Source organism: Aquarana catesbeiana, linkage group LG01 (genome assembly GCF_042186555.1).
Source record: "Aquarana catesbeiana isolate 2022-GZ linkage group LG01, ASM4218655v1, whole genome shotgun sequence".
Lineage (NCBI taxonomy): Eukaryota > Metazoa > Chordata > Amphibia > Anura > Ranidae > Aquarana > Aquarana catesbeiana.
In genome coordinates this window covers 25,852,229-25,868,710 of record NC_133324.1, presented here as the reverse complement: position 1 = coordinate 25,868,710, position 16,482 = coordinate 25,852,229, and the positions used below count along the sequence as shown (strand labels likewise).

At 41.8% G+C, this 16,482-nt stretch overlaps 1 protein-coding gene across 1 annotated transcript in view; it reads right to left on the bottom strand.

Moving 5' to 3' along the window:
• Positions 1-16,482, bottom strand: part of LOC141134033 (vomeronasal type-2 receptor 116-like) — a 47,733-nt gene that overhangs the window by 11,695 nt on the left and 19,556 nt on the right. The window contains exons 2-3 of the mRNA XM_073623653.1: positions 14,240-14,458; positions 3,105-3,228 (exon numbers count right to left, since the gene is read on the bottom strand). Coding sequence (XP_073479754.1) covers positions 3,105-3,228; positions 14,240-14,458 — 343 coding nt within the window. The remainder of the gene's footprint in view (positions 1-3,104; positions 3,229-14,239; positions 14,459-16,482) is intronic.

Here is a 16,482-nt window from a genome sequence, read left to right as displayed (position 1 = left end):
AGAGGGGTCAGAAGCCATAAATGAAATAGGAAAATGTTTTGCAGCAAATTTAAAGGATCCCCCTGAGCGGACATGCGTCTCCCGGACTAAAATTATGTCCGCCTTTGAAGATTTGAACTCCGTCAAGGCTAACCAGTGTTTATGAACCGAGTTCAAACCTATCACATTATAAGTAAGGACTCGTAAAGCCATCACTGTGAAGCATGGTTAAGCTATGGTGACCATAAAAGAAAAGCATTATCCACAAAGACATAGATATACAAAATGAGCAAAAAAGTCCATGGTGTATCTTAAGGAGGGAAGACCTGACATTAACAGTAGTGAGGATTGACAATGGTAAAAGACGTAAGTAAAACAAATAAGAGATAAAAAATAGGTAAAAAAAAAAACCTAAAAAAACAAAAAAAATTTGAAATATAGCCTGGGGGGTAAAAACCACCCAGGAGTCCACAGCCGTGGCTGTGGATCGAAAGGAGGCACACGAGGAGCTCCAACTTCTCTGGAGTGATCCCCGCCGTCTTCTGACATAGTATAAAAAAAGAAAAAGCACAAACTCGGTAGAAAAATTGAACTATAGTTCACAGAAAAGGCATCTCATGTATATGGGTATAAACTCCCCAATTTAGGGGAAACTCAGTGAGGTAAGGGCCGAAGCCAAATTGAACAAACTGCAGAAAGGATATCTTTCAAGGTGGGAGTCTAGAGAAAGGGTGGTGCTGAGGTGTGGAGTAGGTCTTCTGTGACTTCTGACGAGCAGGGGTCCAAATCTGGCCTGGGATGTATGCGGGTTTAGGTGTTGTCGGGAGTGGTATGGGGTCTTCATCTGGTAGCGGTGGAAGACCAAGATTGCGTATGAATGCATCACTCTCCTGAAGATCCCTCATGGAATATTGGACACCATCCTTCGAGGCAGACAGGCGGAAGGGGAATCCCCAGCGGTATGGAAGATAGTGGTTTTGCAAGAGCGTGGTCACTGGACGAAGGCTGCGACGTTTAGCAAGGGTTATAGGAGACAAGTCGCTAAAAATTTGTATTTTAGCTCCTTTGAATTCCAGCCGAGATCTATTGCAGGGGGCCATGGTCAAAGCTTCCTTGCTATTGTAATAATGAAAGTGTACTATAATGTCCCTGGGGTTTGCTCCTGCTGGAGGTTTAGGAGCTAGTGACCTATGTGCTCTATCTAGTCTCCAATCAACGTCCGGTATCAGAGGGGAAATTCCGCCAGCAAAAGTCTGATGGAGCATACACACGGTCGGAATTTGCGACCAAAAGCTCACATCGGACTTTTGTTGGCGGAATTTCCGCTCATGTGTACGGGGCATAAGAAATGAAGAGTCAATATTCAGATTATTGAAGTCCCCCATGATAAAAATATTGCCCGGCTTTGCCACCATTTTCATCTGTTTGAGAAGACTGGTCTCATCTTCCATTTTCAGGTTAGGGGGCCTGTAACATACATCCATTATGAACCTCTTGCTGACTCGCTCCTGTAGATAAATGGCAAGCTGGCAGCATGTACAGGCACATTCACATACCTGATCGTCGCTGCCTGTTTCAAGGTTGGGAGCGCAATTTTCAAACCCACCTACTTCCTTTTGATTTCACACAGTGAGTCTGTCAACAGATCCTGGCCAATGATTCACCGGCTGGGACCTGTTGATCAGCTGTGTCACATTACAGCCCACAGTAAGTTGGTAAACACGGAACTGTATACAGTGGGACAGATCGCTTTATCCCTGCAAAACAGGGAAAAGAAACAAATTGATGTACAAAAAAATCAGCAGTCAGTGAACACATTAACACTTCCTAGGCACACAGTTAACCCTTTGATTGCCAGAAATGTTAACCCCTTCCTTCCCTAGTGTAATTTGTACAGTAATAGTGCATATTATTATCATTGATCACTGTATTAGTGTCACTGGTAATGTCAGTGTCAGTTAGTCAGTTCCCACTCAGTGTCAGTTAGCTTTAGATTGCCCGCCGCACTATCACAGTCCCAATATAAGTCACTGATCGCCACTATTACTGGTATTAAAATAAAATAAATACAAATTCCTGTATATTTGCTATAGTTTGTAGATGCTACAACATTCATGCAAACCAATTAATATACATTAAAAAAAAAAAAAAAGACATGTAGCAGAATACATGTTGGCCTAAATTTATGAAAACAAAATGAAAACAAAAATGAAATGAAAAATGATTTTATTTGTTTTATATATATATATATATATATATATATATATATATATATATATATATATATATATATATATATTATATAATATATATTTTATTTTAAATAAAAAAAATAAAATAAAAAAAACTGTGGCGATCGAATACCACCAAAAGAAAGCTCTATTTGTGAGCAAAAAATGTATATCAATTTAATTTGGGTATATCATTGCATGACTGTGCAATTGCTTTAATTTTACCATGTAAAAATACCTTTTGATGCTGTCAGAAAAAAATTAGGAGAGGGGAGAGAATTAGTAGCTTTGTAGTAGTAATAGTGATATTAATAGTAGTAGTAGTGGTAGTAGTAGTAGCAGTACTGGTAGTAGTGGTATTAATAGCAGTAGCAAAATACATGTGAACAGGGCTGATACCATTTCTTTTTATTTTAGTCAACAAACTACTGTGTGTTGTCAGAACACAGCAGGACTTAGCCCCGGTTCACACAGGGGCGGCACTGAGGCTACCTGCACACGACTTCCATGGCGACTAGCAAAACGACTTCTGTACAGAAGTCTATGCAAGTCGCCTCAAGTCACCCCCAAAGTAGTACAGGAACCTTTTTCTAAGTCGGAGCAACTTGCGTCGCTCCTATTAGAATGGTTCCGTAGTACAGAATGGGAGGCGATTTGTCAGGTGGCTAGGTCGCCTGACAAGTCGCCCCTGTGTGAACCGGCAGTTAGGAGCTGAGTGCATTTCTTGCAGGATCAACAGGTATCTTTCTGTACTTGCAGGGTCTTTAGAAGGTCAAAACATGGGGAAATGTACATACATTGCAGAGATATGTCTTATTCGCTGACATCCACTTTAACTACAGCGTTAATTCCTGCCCAGTCCAACAATAACTTACTAACAAATACAAACTCTACCAGAAATGTTGGATATCTCTCCTTCTGGACATGAGATGCACTCATAGCAGCATGTAAGAATTGTTGATCCAAACTTTTTTCTGCTTCCAGGTAAACAGGGATCTGAGCATCGAGATACTGGAATCTGAAATCAGATATTATCATTATTATTACTATTTTGTAAATATCCATCATATCCAATGAGGCTATATAAATTAGGTGTTACAAATAGGGATGAGCCGAACACCCCCCAGTTCGGTTTGCACCAGAACTTGCGCACAGGCAAAAAATTTCTCCAAACTCGAAAACACTGTTAAAGTCTATGAGACACAAACATGAAAAATCTAAATGCTCATTTTACAGGCGTATATGCAAGTTATTGTCATAAAAAGTGTTTGGGGATGTTTATGTATCAATGCAAAAAAAAGTTTGACTATGCCACAGCAAAATTACGTTTCTGAAGGAAAAAATTTCATTTAAAACTGATTGCGGCTGTAATGTATTGTCTGATCCCGGCAATATAGATAAAAATCATTGAAAACAAACGTACCAAAATTTAAAAAAACAATTGAGTGGGGGTCCCCCCCAAAATCCACACCAGGCCCTTCAGGTTGGTATGGATATTAAGGGGAACCCTGTGCCAAAATAATAAAAAATATGGAGTAGGGGTCCCCCCCAAAACCCACACCAGGCCCTTCAGGTCTGGTAGGAATTTTAAGGGGAACCCCAAGCCAAATTTTTTAGAAAATGGCATGGGGATCCCCCCAAAATCCATAACAGACCCTCGTGCAAATGCTCGGTATTGGCACTAATACTGATACTAGTATCGGTATCAGTGCAACCCTAAAGTTAACAGTTCCTCCATAACACTTCCTCCAGGTCTTATATACTGTATTTTTCTCTCTCTTTGAGGGCAGGATAAATTCTACAACTTTCCCCTTGAAGCGTTACATAGTTGGTATGGTTGAATAAAAACACCAGTCCATCTAGTTCAACCAGTGTGGGTGTGTGTATATGTGTGTGTATATGTGTGTGTGTGTTTATGTCAATACCATTTTCAATATCCCTTTATATTGTGTTTGCTAAGGCCTCCATCTAATGTTTTTTGAAAATATTGACATTCCTTGCTGACACCACCAGCTGTGGAAGGGAGCTCCAAATCTTTGCTGCTCTAACATTAAAACACTTTTTGTTCAACTTCACTGAGTGGCCACATGTCTTCTTAAGCAACCCGAAACCAAAAATTTTTTGCCGAAGATAGAATCACTATTTAGATATTTATAAATTGTGATCATATTCCTTCTTAAGCATCTCTAATAAGTTTGATTCTATACACATTTTATAGGTGAGGTCCTCCAGCCTCATTAATTGCTTTATTGCCCTTCTCTGGACTTTCTCCAGCTCCAACACATCTATCCTGAGGATAGGTGACCAGAACTGCATGACATATTCTAAATGTGGCCTAATAAGAGTATTTTAAATTGATAGAAGTATAGTTTTAACTCTTGAGTAAATTCCCTTTAACTGCTTGCTGCCCGCCAATGTCATATGATGGCTAGGTGGCGCGGCTCTCGATCTGGGAGAGCGCAATCGCGCACGCCTGCCATGTCACTGGGCACCCGATGCGCGTGCCCGGCGGCCGAAATGTCCGCCGAGCACCCACGATTGCCCGTTAACACGGCAGGACCGTGGATCTGTGTATGTAAACACACAGATCCATGTCCTGTCAGAGAGGAGAGGAGACCGATGTGTGTTCTCTATATAGAGCAACACCGATCGGTCTCCTCCCCTTGTGAGTCCCCTCCCCTTCAGTTAGAAACACTCCCTAGGAACACAGTTAACCCCTCAATCACCCCCTAATGTTAACCCCTTCCCTGCCTGTCACATTTATACAGTAATCAGTGCATTTTTATAGCACAGATCGCTGTATAAATGTGAATGGTCCCAAAAATGTGTCAAAAGTGTCCGATATGTCCGCCACAATATCACAGTCATAATAAAAATCGCAGATCGGCCCCATTACTAGTAAAAAAAAAAATAATAAAAGTGCTATAAATCTATCCCCTATCCCCTAGGGGTGAAAGTGCACTGTATTGAGATGGTTAATGAATGCTAATACTCTGCTAGCCTTATGCCGCACACACACGAGTGGACTTTTCGACAGGACTGGTCCGACGGTCTATCCGACGGACTTTCGGCGGACTTCCTTTTTTTTTTTTTCATTTTATTTATTTTAAACATAGGACATGCTCGAGAGCATACATAAGAAAAGAAAAAACATTAACATATTTAAACATACTTAAAACATCATTTTATATCATCCAGCAGTAAGTTGAATCTGTGTCTAAAATAACTCTAATGCCCTGTACACACGATCAGGCATTGATCGGACATTCTGACAACAAAATCCATGGATTTTTTCCGACGGCTCAAACTTGTCTTGCATACACACGGTCACACAAAGTTGTCAGAAAATCCGATCGTTCTGAATGCGGTGACGTAAAACACGTACGTCGGGACTATGAACGGGGCAGTAGCCAATAGCGTCTCTTAATTTATTCTGAGCATGCGTGGCACTTTGTGCATCGGATTTGTGTACACACGATCGGAATTTTCCGACAACGGATTTTGTTGTCTGAAAATCGGTTGTGAATAACACTGCGCTAACCCAATAAACAATAGTGAAGCTGCTACATACAAATATGACCAATATTAAAAACATAAATGAAAAATCTTCAGGTCTGTGTTTCATCAGCATGAAAATCTCGAATGACAAATAGATTGAATACTCTTACCAGAGACGGTGGATTCGGATGCCAGTGACACCAAATCAAACAGTCTTAGAGATCCAAGATGGAGGTGGTTGTCCAAGGAACCACGGATCTCAGGGGGCATCCCCTCTCCGCTTTACCGATCAGGATGAAGACGGCCAATCAGGAGGGACCACGGGGGAATGATGAAATGTCCAAACCTCATGGGAATTCCCGGAGTGTAGGGAAGCAAATAAATGTAATGCGCCAATAGTGCAGATCAAAAAGGTATATTTATTGGGTCACACCAATAAACAAAGCAATTAAAAAGCGTGATCACATGGATAAAATCAAGTGTAGGGAAGAGTGTAGCTCGACCGACGCGTTTTGTCCAATTGGACTTCAACTGGGGCATCAAACTCATCCCCTACACTGCTAAAATATATATATATATATATATATATATATATATATATATATATATATATACTACACAAATATTACAACCAATCAAACATTGACAATCTGGTCACATGATGAATTAGCTGATGATAGGGCAGAGAGGAATCAGCTGGTGCCAAAAACGTATAAGGTAAAATATCCCCAACCAATAAGAAAGAGAGGCCTGTATCTGCCAGCCAATAATCTGCTAGTTAGTGAGGAAGCCACAAAAACAGGAAGTAATAGTAACCTCCGCGTGTGGAAAGCCCGCAAAAAATATACATCGGCTGCAACTGGAGACATCTCTGCCCAATCAGACAGCCGGGAATGTGCACATGAACGGCGTATTTCTCCGCCGTACATGAATTTAAACAGAAAGTCACATGGCCACGTCTATCAGCTGCGGTCATGTGACTGAGAACGTCAGCGCTGCGGGACTGCATACAGCGCACTGAAGCATCCAGCAGGGATCGGAACAAAAGAACACGTGACCCCATCTGCTGACAGGGTCGCATGGTCTTATGAATACCAATGGGGAAACTCCGCAGAATGGCCCGGCCAAAGTAATACGCCGGGCACGTAACTTGGCAGAATTACGTGTACACCTTCCAAGTCTTGGCCAGGGGACACCCAGAAGCTGTCACAGATAAATCTGCCGCATACCAGGGTGTCACCGCATAGGACCTCATAACAGACCGATTATAAAAAAACAAGCAAAAAACTTGAAATATACATAAAACAATATAAAAATAAACCATATTGGCATCAACATTGTGAAAATAGTGATGATAATATATAATATGATTCTGGAAAGAACACATATAAAATTGTAATAAATATATGTATATATAAAGGAGAACTCTGGATAGAAAAATAAGTGGTGTAAGTGGAAATGAGTAGAAAAAATTTATTTTAATAAGAAACCTTCCCTGGCCTATAAAGGCTGCCAAATCTAGGAAAAAGAGGGGAACATATATATCTTGTAAGTTTTAATATCCAAGGGATAATGGGTGTCATGGACAATCAAGATGAAAAATTGAACAGTATGGAATGGAGGTCCACCTTGTGAGAAAAGGCTAAGCCTGATTGATAAAGGAGTTGATGTCCCACTCAACATTCATCCCGTATGGCGAATAGGACCGCAAATCAAATATCCAATAGGTCTCGAGTCTGGAGACACCCTGAACTCGAGATTCTCCCCTCCAATTGGTGATGAATTTGTCGATCACTAGAAATTGGGTACCAGTGGGGTCCCGATTGTGGTGAGTCAGATAATGTCGTGGGACTGTGTGGTTAGTCTTGCCCGCCTGGATGTTGGTAAGATGCTCGCCTACTCAAACTGAGAAAGTTCTTTTGGTGCGACCCACGTATTGTTTTTTGCAGGGACATGTTATAAGATATACTACATATTGTGTGGCGCAGGTGGTGAAATGTTTCATGGGGTTTGTTCGTTGGGTAACTGTGGATTGAAAGTTCTCAGTTTTTCGTCTACCGTTTGTGTTATGGAAACATACCCTACACTTCCTGAATGGAAAGAAACCTTTACAATCCTGAAAAAACAGCGTATTTTTAGGTGGATCAATAATATTGGGGGCAATTTGTCCCTGAATGGATCTGGCTCCCCTGAAAACAATTCCTGCTTGTTCAGGAAGGACAGGACTCAGAAATCTATCATTTCGAAGGACCCCCCAATGTTTTTTAACAATACTACAGATTTGTCTTGCTTGAACAAAGTAGGTGGTGAAAAAAGACCACTTAGATTTGTCATTATTGATCTTCCTCAAATTGGTCGCTAATAAGGACCATCTGTCTATAGATGCAATCCTTTTGATCTCAGCATCCAATTCGATGGAAGTGTAACCCTTTTCTATTAATCTGTTTTTGAGGGTTTGAGATTGGATAAGATAATCCACCTCGTTAGTGCAGTTACGTCGCAGTCGAAGGAATTGGCTGCGAGGCACAGATTTTAACCACTGTGGATGATGGCAGCTATCCACTGGGATGTAACCATTTCGGTCCGTGGATTTGAAGTATGTCTTGAACTCAAAGCGTCGGTTAAGGACATTAATCTCTAAGTCTAAGAAATGTATGGAAGTAAGACTAGCTTCATATGATAACTTAATGCCCCGATCATTGAAGTTCAGGAAAGTTATAAATTCCTGTAAAGAGGAGAGATCCCCATTCCATAGGAGGAAGATGTTGTCTATGTAACGGGCTTTCCGCATGTGGAGGTTACTATTACTTCCTGTTTTTGTTGCTTCCTCACTAACTAGCAGATTATTGGCTGGCAGATACAGGCCTCTCTTTCTTATTGGTTGGGAATCTTTTACCTTAGACGTTTTTGGCACCAGCTGATTCCTCTCTGCCCTATCATGAGCCAATTCATCATGTGACCAGATTGTCAATGTTTGATTGGTTGTAATATTTGTGTAGTATATATATATATATATTTTAGCAGTGTAGGGGATGAGTTTGATGCCCCAGTTGAAGTCCAATTGGACGAAACGTGTCGGGCGAGCTACACTCTTCCCTACACTTGATTTTATCCATGTGATCACGCTTTTTAATTGCTTTGTTTATTGGTGTGACCCAATAAATGTACCTTTTTGATCTGCACTATTGGCGCATTTCATTTTTTTGCCTCCCTACACTCCGGGAATTCCCATGAGGTTTGGACATTTCATCATTCCCTCATGGTCCCTGCTGATTGGCCGTCTTCATCCTGATCGGTAAAGCAGAGAGGGGATGCCCCCTGAGATCCGGGGTTCCTTGGACGACCACCTCCATCTTGGATCTCTAAGCCTGTTTGATTCGGTGTCACTGGCATCCGAATCCACCGTCTCTGGTAAGAGTATTCAATCTATTTGTCATTCGAGATTTTCATGCTGATGAAACACAGACCTGAAGATTTTTCATTTACTTTGGATTCACTATTTACTCTCCATGATGGGACTCTTTTTCGCTTATTTTTGTTGTGGCTTAGTTCAAATATACTATAGTCATTGAACTTTATATATCCATTTTTCTTTTTATGTCTCAGTGAATTATACCCACTGATCATCACATCGCTCTCTTTTTTTGTTCATTTCAGCGCTACATTTTTATTAGAACACAGAAAATTTTATAGCAAGCTCTTAAACTTTGTGTGTCGGAAATTTCAATGGAAAATGTGTGATGGAGCCTACACACGGTCGGAATTTCCAACAACAAGGTCCTATCACACATTTTCCATCGGAAAATCCTATCGTGTGTACAGGGCATTACTCAACCAATATCCTGCCTCCCTTATAGTGTCGAGCCTGTCCCAGTCAATTTTTTACCCTTATATACTAACCAAACAAACCAAAAAAAAAAAAAAAAAGAGCCAATCCATAGAGATACATCTCCAGTACAGCTGCATCCCATAAAAAGGATGAAGGTAAAATCCTTAAATTACTACTTTAACTATTCAGATTACTATCAAAGAGGGTGCTTCCCTCCTCCGAGGCCAGAAAAGTATTCCAAGGGGACCAGGTCTCGGAATATCTCTCTTGTTGGTGTCGTGCAGAGAGAACCAAATCTTCTAATTTGCTGATCTCTTTCACTTTACGCAACCACATCTCTATCGTCGGTGGTGACGTCGATCTCCATGTCAAAGGAACACAGGCCTTAGCAGCATCTAAAAGATGACGTATCACAGATTTCTTATATACCTTTTCTGTTATATGGGATACATGGAGAAGAAAAAAGGCCGCGTCTTCTGGTATCCTATAGTTAGTGATAATCTGAAGAATACGTCTGATCTCTGCCCAGAAATTCTTTAATTTAGAGCAATCTCAAAAAATATGCAACATTGTACCTCTTTCTGCCTGACATCTCCAGCAAAGGTCTGAAGAGTCGGGGAAAAACTTCTTCAATCTCTCTGGTGTTCTGTACCAACAAGTCAAAATTTTAAAATTATCCTCCTGAGTTTTCACAAAGACGATTCATGTGTAAACCTAAGAATTTGTTGTAACTGTGTTGTGCTGAAGTCCTTCCCCAACTCTTGTTCCCAATCACGGACATAGTTCACAGGGTCAATTTCCCTCACTGCAATTAGTATCTCATAATTGGCTGATAGGGTATGTGATTTTGCTCCCCTCTCTGAGCACAACTTCTCAAAGCTATTAGGAGGCCTTTCAATCTGTCCCGGGGCAGGAAGGGTACTGAGAAAAATGAGAAATCTGGAGACCACTCCAGAATCTTAGTCCGAATAATTCCATCATCTCCGTGACTGTCCGCCATGTCCCCCCTTTTATGTATTTGGAAACTTGTGTTCGGCCCATATTTGATAAATGTTTGAAAGCCCTGTCCTCAATCCCTGGTGGAAATAGGGGATTCCCCAATATTGGATATAGGGGGAAGTCTCAGGTATTATACCAATAATAGGGAGCATAGCCGCACAAATTTTAAGAGTATTTCCTATCAGAGGATGTTTAACAAGCTCTTTGGAAATGTGTGCAAGACACCAGGAGGCTCTTCCTAATTAAACAGATGACTGGGCGTATTCCATCTGTACCCAAAGTTTAAAATTAATATGTCTGTTCCAATCAACAACCCGGCTAAGATGTATAGCTTGATAAAATTTGCGTATATCTGATTGGGTCACAACGCCACTTCCGGTTTACTTTAGCAGCTAATGATAACTTCTAGCTACTCTACAGTAGGTGACCGTGATATTGTGTCAATCTCGCCGCATTTCTCGGCGAGATTTGACACCTGCGAGCTCCGTCGCAGGAGCCAGCTCCGAGATGGCTCGCTCATCGGGAAAGGAAAACTTTGTTTTCCTTCTGCGATGAGTGACAGGCAGTGCTGACAGCTGTGAATCCTATGAATCCTGAGGGGGAACGCCGCGCCAAATTTTAAATGAAAAAACCGGCGTGGGTTCCCCCAGGCCCTTAGGTCTGGTATGGATTGTAAGGGGAACCCCCTAGGCTGAAAAATCGGCGTGGGGGTCCCCCCAAAATCTGTACCAGACCCTTATCCGAGCATGCAGCCCGGTCGGCCAGGAAAGGGGGTGGCGACGAGCGAGCGCCCCCCCTCCTGAGCCGTACAAAGCCGCATGCCCTCAACATGGGGGGGTGGGTGCCTTGGGGGAGGAGGGCACCCTGCAGGGCCCCCCACCCCAAAGCACCTTGTCCCCATGTTGATGAGGACAAGGGCCTCTTCCCGACAACCCTGGCTGTTGGTTGTCGGGGTCTGTGGGCGGTGGGCTTATCGGAATCCGGGAGCCCCCTTTAATAAGGGGGGCCCCAGATCCCGGCCTATGTGATTGAGTATGGGGTACATGGTACCCCTACCCATTCACCTAGGGAAAAGTGTCAATAAAAAAAACACAGTACACAGATTTTAAGAGTAATTTATTAGGCAGCTCCAGGGTCGTCTTCTGACTTCGGGGGTCTCCTTCTGACTTCTCCCAGTGTTCTGCCTCTTCTCCCGGTGTTCCGCCTCTTCTCCTGGGCCCCGCCGCTATCTTCTTCCAGCTCTATTGCCAGCGAGGGGCCCGGTCTGCTGCCGCTGTGCCGCTGCCGCTGTCTCACCTCTTCTTCTCTTCTTCCGATGTTGACACAACGCTCTCTCTGGCTGGAATGTTTTGTGCGAGCTGTGGAGCCATTTATATAGGCGGTGACCCCGCCCCCTTGTGACGTTATGTTCCCAGCATGCGCAGGGACTCTGGCGTCACGCCCCCTTATGACATCGTCGGTCTAAGAGGATGAAATGCGTCGGGTAGGACACCACTCCCGCCATACTTTTACAGCGCTGATTTTTAAAAATTTTCATGTGAGTGTATCTCTTATTTTAATAAATTTGGTACTTGTTTTATGGAATTACACTATGTGGCCTTTTTCCTTCCTGCCATACATCATTGGGCGTATGTCCTCTTGGGTCTACGTGATCTGGTAAGCCTTCTTATTGTCGGTGGTGGTGTGCTTCTTCTGTCTTCACTCCAGATGTCACGCATTTAATTTGTTCCTCACATGAAGTCACTGAATCTATATAGACCATTAGTGTTCATGAGTCTTATAAACATGGAGGACTTTCTTCTAATTTTTTCTTAGATGTTTTTCACTACTGGTTGGACTACATTGTTCTTATGTTAAACTTTAAGTTTTTTTAGCGCTACACACTTTTTTGTCTTACTGTTATATGCTTATATCCTATTGGCCGTGTTAGCTGCTTACTCCCCTTTTTTTGGCAGCGCAGAATTACTTGTTATCTTTCCAATCTACACACAGAATCTCTGGAGCTCAGTCAGAGTAACCATTGAGTTCTTATTCAACTCTCTTACTAAAGCCTTTCTCCCCCGATTGCTCAGTTTGGCCGGGCGAGCAACTCTTGGAAGAGTCCTGGTTGTGCCATTCTTTTTCCATTTGAAAATTATGAAGGTCACTGTGCTCTTGGGACCCTTCAGTGTGCCAGAAATTTTTCTGTAGCCTTCCCCAGACCTGTGCCTTGCAGTAATCCTGTCTCTGATCTCCGCAGGCAGTTCCTTTGACCTCATGGCTTTGGCTTTGATACATTATACATTGTCAGCTGTGAGGCCTTTCATATAGGTGTGCACCTTTCCAAAAAATGTCCAATCAGTTTAATTTATCACAGCTGGACTCCACTCAAGGTATAGAAACATCTCAGCAATTATCAAAAGAATGAGAAGGCATTTGAGCTAAATTTCAAGTGTTGCTGCAAAAGGTCTGAATACTATGCTAATGTGGTATTTCCGTTTTTTCCTTTTCATACTGTCAGGGACGTGCTGGCCATAATGCTGGTGAAGCTTTGAGGTGCACACAGATGCACAGGCAGAGGCCTGTAGATGCTCATCTTGTAGTGCATGCACATGTACGTGCACAGGTGTGCACACATTTGCCACTGATTCTGGTGACTAGTGCAGCAGTTGCACCAGCTGGTTGATGTCTGATCTGCAGCTCTTCCTGTGTCCCTGTGGCTGTTTCTTCTCTGGATACCCGTGATTGACCCAGCTCATCCTGACTTCGGCCTGTCTTTAGATTTTGTTTGTCTCTTGCCCATCTGCCTTCTCCTGTGTTGCTGACCTCTGCTTGTGTTCCGACCATCCTTATGCCTGTTGTCAATGACTGTACCTGACCGTTTGTTGCTGACTTGGCTTGTCTGACCCCGCTTCCCGTCTGCCACAAGTTACCTGTTTTTTCTGCACCTGTGAGTGGACACCTGTACATTAGCTACTGCGGGCCTGCCATCTGACAAGTCCTGGGAAGATGCTGCTGCTGCTGCTTCTGCTACCATCCACTGTACTGGTCTTCTCATTCGTTCCTGTGTGGCACCTGCTTTTCATCTGTGTGGTCTGCTGGACAATCTACAGGCACTAGTACCTCACTGGGCTTCCCTAAACTCTGTCTCACTACCAGTGGTTCCTGAGTTGTGTTGGCCTCCCACATCAGGTTCAACCCTCGGGGATGTGGCATATAATATATATATATATATATATATATATATATATATGAAACCATGGACCAGTATGTATGCTTTTTTAAAATTAGAATGTATGTACAATTTCCTGTTTTTATTAATAAGCAAGTATCAAACCAATAAAGGCAGCACAAGGGTCATTGGTTCAAATCCCACCTTAGATTGTACGTTCATTGAGGGCAGGGACTGAAATGAATGTGAAATATATACAGTATATATATATATATATATATATATATACTGTAAACATGTAAAGAGCTGTGTACATTGAGATAACTATATAGGTACCATGAATAAATAGATAAATATAAATATACTGTATACTAAATGCAAACTACAGGATTGTACAAAATTACTCCATGAATAGAAAATTACTTCGTGAGTTACCCCTTTCACTTACAGGCATGTAATATCATAAAATACAACAAAAAAATTTCCTATAAATCCTAATTGTGGGCCTCTTCAGAAACAATACAAGCAGAAAACAATCAAGTAATGTCTTACTTTGCCTCTTTTCCAGAAGATAGGATTGTTCATATTGGTAAGCATTTCCGGCACAGAGTCTGGTCTTATAATAGAAATTACATAAGTGGAATATAATGTTCTGTTAACATAAGCCCAGCTTTCTAAAATAAGATCAGTTGGAACTTCTCTTCTCTCATTGAAGTAGGTCTTGACACCGGATGGTTCCATGTAATGAACATTTCTCACGTATTTGTGCAGCTTTTCATGGAAGACAGAAATACACACATTACCATATTACCATAATACCAATTTAACCACTTCAATACAGGGCATTTATACACCTTCCTGCCCAGACCAATTTTCCAACTCCCCCTGGTCCCATTCAAAATGTCACTCCTCTGCCACCCTTACATAATTTTTTACATATAGACACACCCCTCCCCCTCTTCCACCTTCCCTGTCTTTCCGATACAAGGAATATCCCTGTATACTTGTCAGCCAATCGTGTAAGTTGTCAAACCAAGTTTCAGTTTTTCCCACAAAATCTATGTCCTCCTCATGTAATAGCAGCTCCAGTTCCTCCCTCCATTTTGTTAGCTGGACTCCTAGCATTTGTGTAATATACATTTGTGTAATATACACTGATTTGGGTTATTTTTATCAAAAACATGTAGCAGTATACATTTTGGTCAAAATGTATGAAGAAAAATTGCTTATTTGTAAAATCTTATAACAGGAACTAAAATAAACGTGTTTTTTTTGTTCAAACTTTTTGTTTTTCTTTTTATTTATAGCGCAAAAAACTAATGAAACATTTTATATGGGTGCAGTGTTGCACGATTGAGCAATAGTCATTCAAAATGTGAGGGCAATGAAAGGTGAACATTGGCCTGGGCAGGAAGGGGGTGAAAGTGTCCAGTATTGAGTTGGTTAACCACTTCGATACTGTCTCATATGACATCCACCCAGATTGACAAGAGGTTCCTGCCGGCATCATTATGCCATTGGATGGGCGGGAATTGGTTAAACTGAAGCATTGCACCCATGATCAGCAGTTTGCTGATGCAATGCCGGGCTCCTGCAGACTCCTTAATGTATTTGTCTCCTCGCACCTCGTACAGGAAGGCGGATACACACAAAGGAGGAATCAATGAACTACCACAGTAGAACTTCAAAGAGAAGAAGGAAGTGGGAAATGAATAGTGGGGGTATGTTTTAGGCCACCCAACCTGAAGTAGGAGTGGGACCTAATATCACAGTTAGAAATGGCAGCTAGGCAGGGAAATATCATCATAATGGGGGACTTCAATTATCCAGATATTGACTGGGCAGGGACAGCTCACTCACTGAAGTCCCATCATTTCATGAATGTCTTACAGGACAACTTCATGTCCCAATTTGTGGATTCCCCAACTAGAAACAATGCCCTGCTAGATTTATTAATTACAAATGATCCTAGTCTGATCTCAGATGTGGAAATACGGGACAACTTGGGATCTAGCGATCATAGGATGATCACATTTAACGTAAAACATAGAGAAAGGAGGGAGGAGGGAAGCACAAGAACACTAAATTTCAAACGGGCCAATTTTTTTGAACTGCCGTCATTACTACATGACATCAATTGGGACCAATTCATAGGAAACACTGAACAAAGAAGGAAAATGGGAATGCTTTAGGAGTATATTAAACAAAGGTATCACACAGTGCATTCCAATGGGCAATAAATATAGAAGAGTGAAGGCTAAACCTGATTGGCTAAACCGTAATGTAAAAAGCCTCATTAAAGGGAAAAAAATGGCCTTGAAACAATATAAAGGGGATGGGTTGCAGTCAGCATTCAAAGACTACAAAGAATGCAATAAGAAGTGTAAGAACGCAATAAGGGCAGCCAAAATAGAATATGAGAGACACATAGCGGAGGAGAGTAAAAAAAATCCAAAGAAATGTTTTAGATATATTACCAGTAAAAAAGGAAAGATCAGAGCACATTGCCACATAAAAGACGAGGTAAGGAGGATGGTTACAGAAGGCATAGAGAAGGCAACTGTACTAAATGCCTTCTTCTCATCAGTTTTTACACAGGAAAAGGAGGGGTATACTGACCACGGAAGTACTGTTGGTGACACATCATAGGGCATAGCCTTGTGGCTAACAGAGGCCGGAGTGAAGGAAAGACTAGATAAACTTAATACAAATAAATCACCAGGACCAGATGGCTTACACCTGAGAGTCCTCAGAGAACTCAATCAGGTTATAGCCAGACCATTGTTCCTGATCTT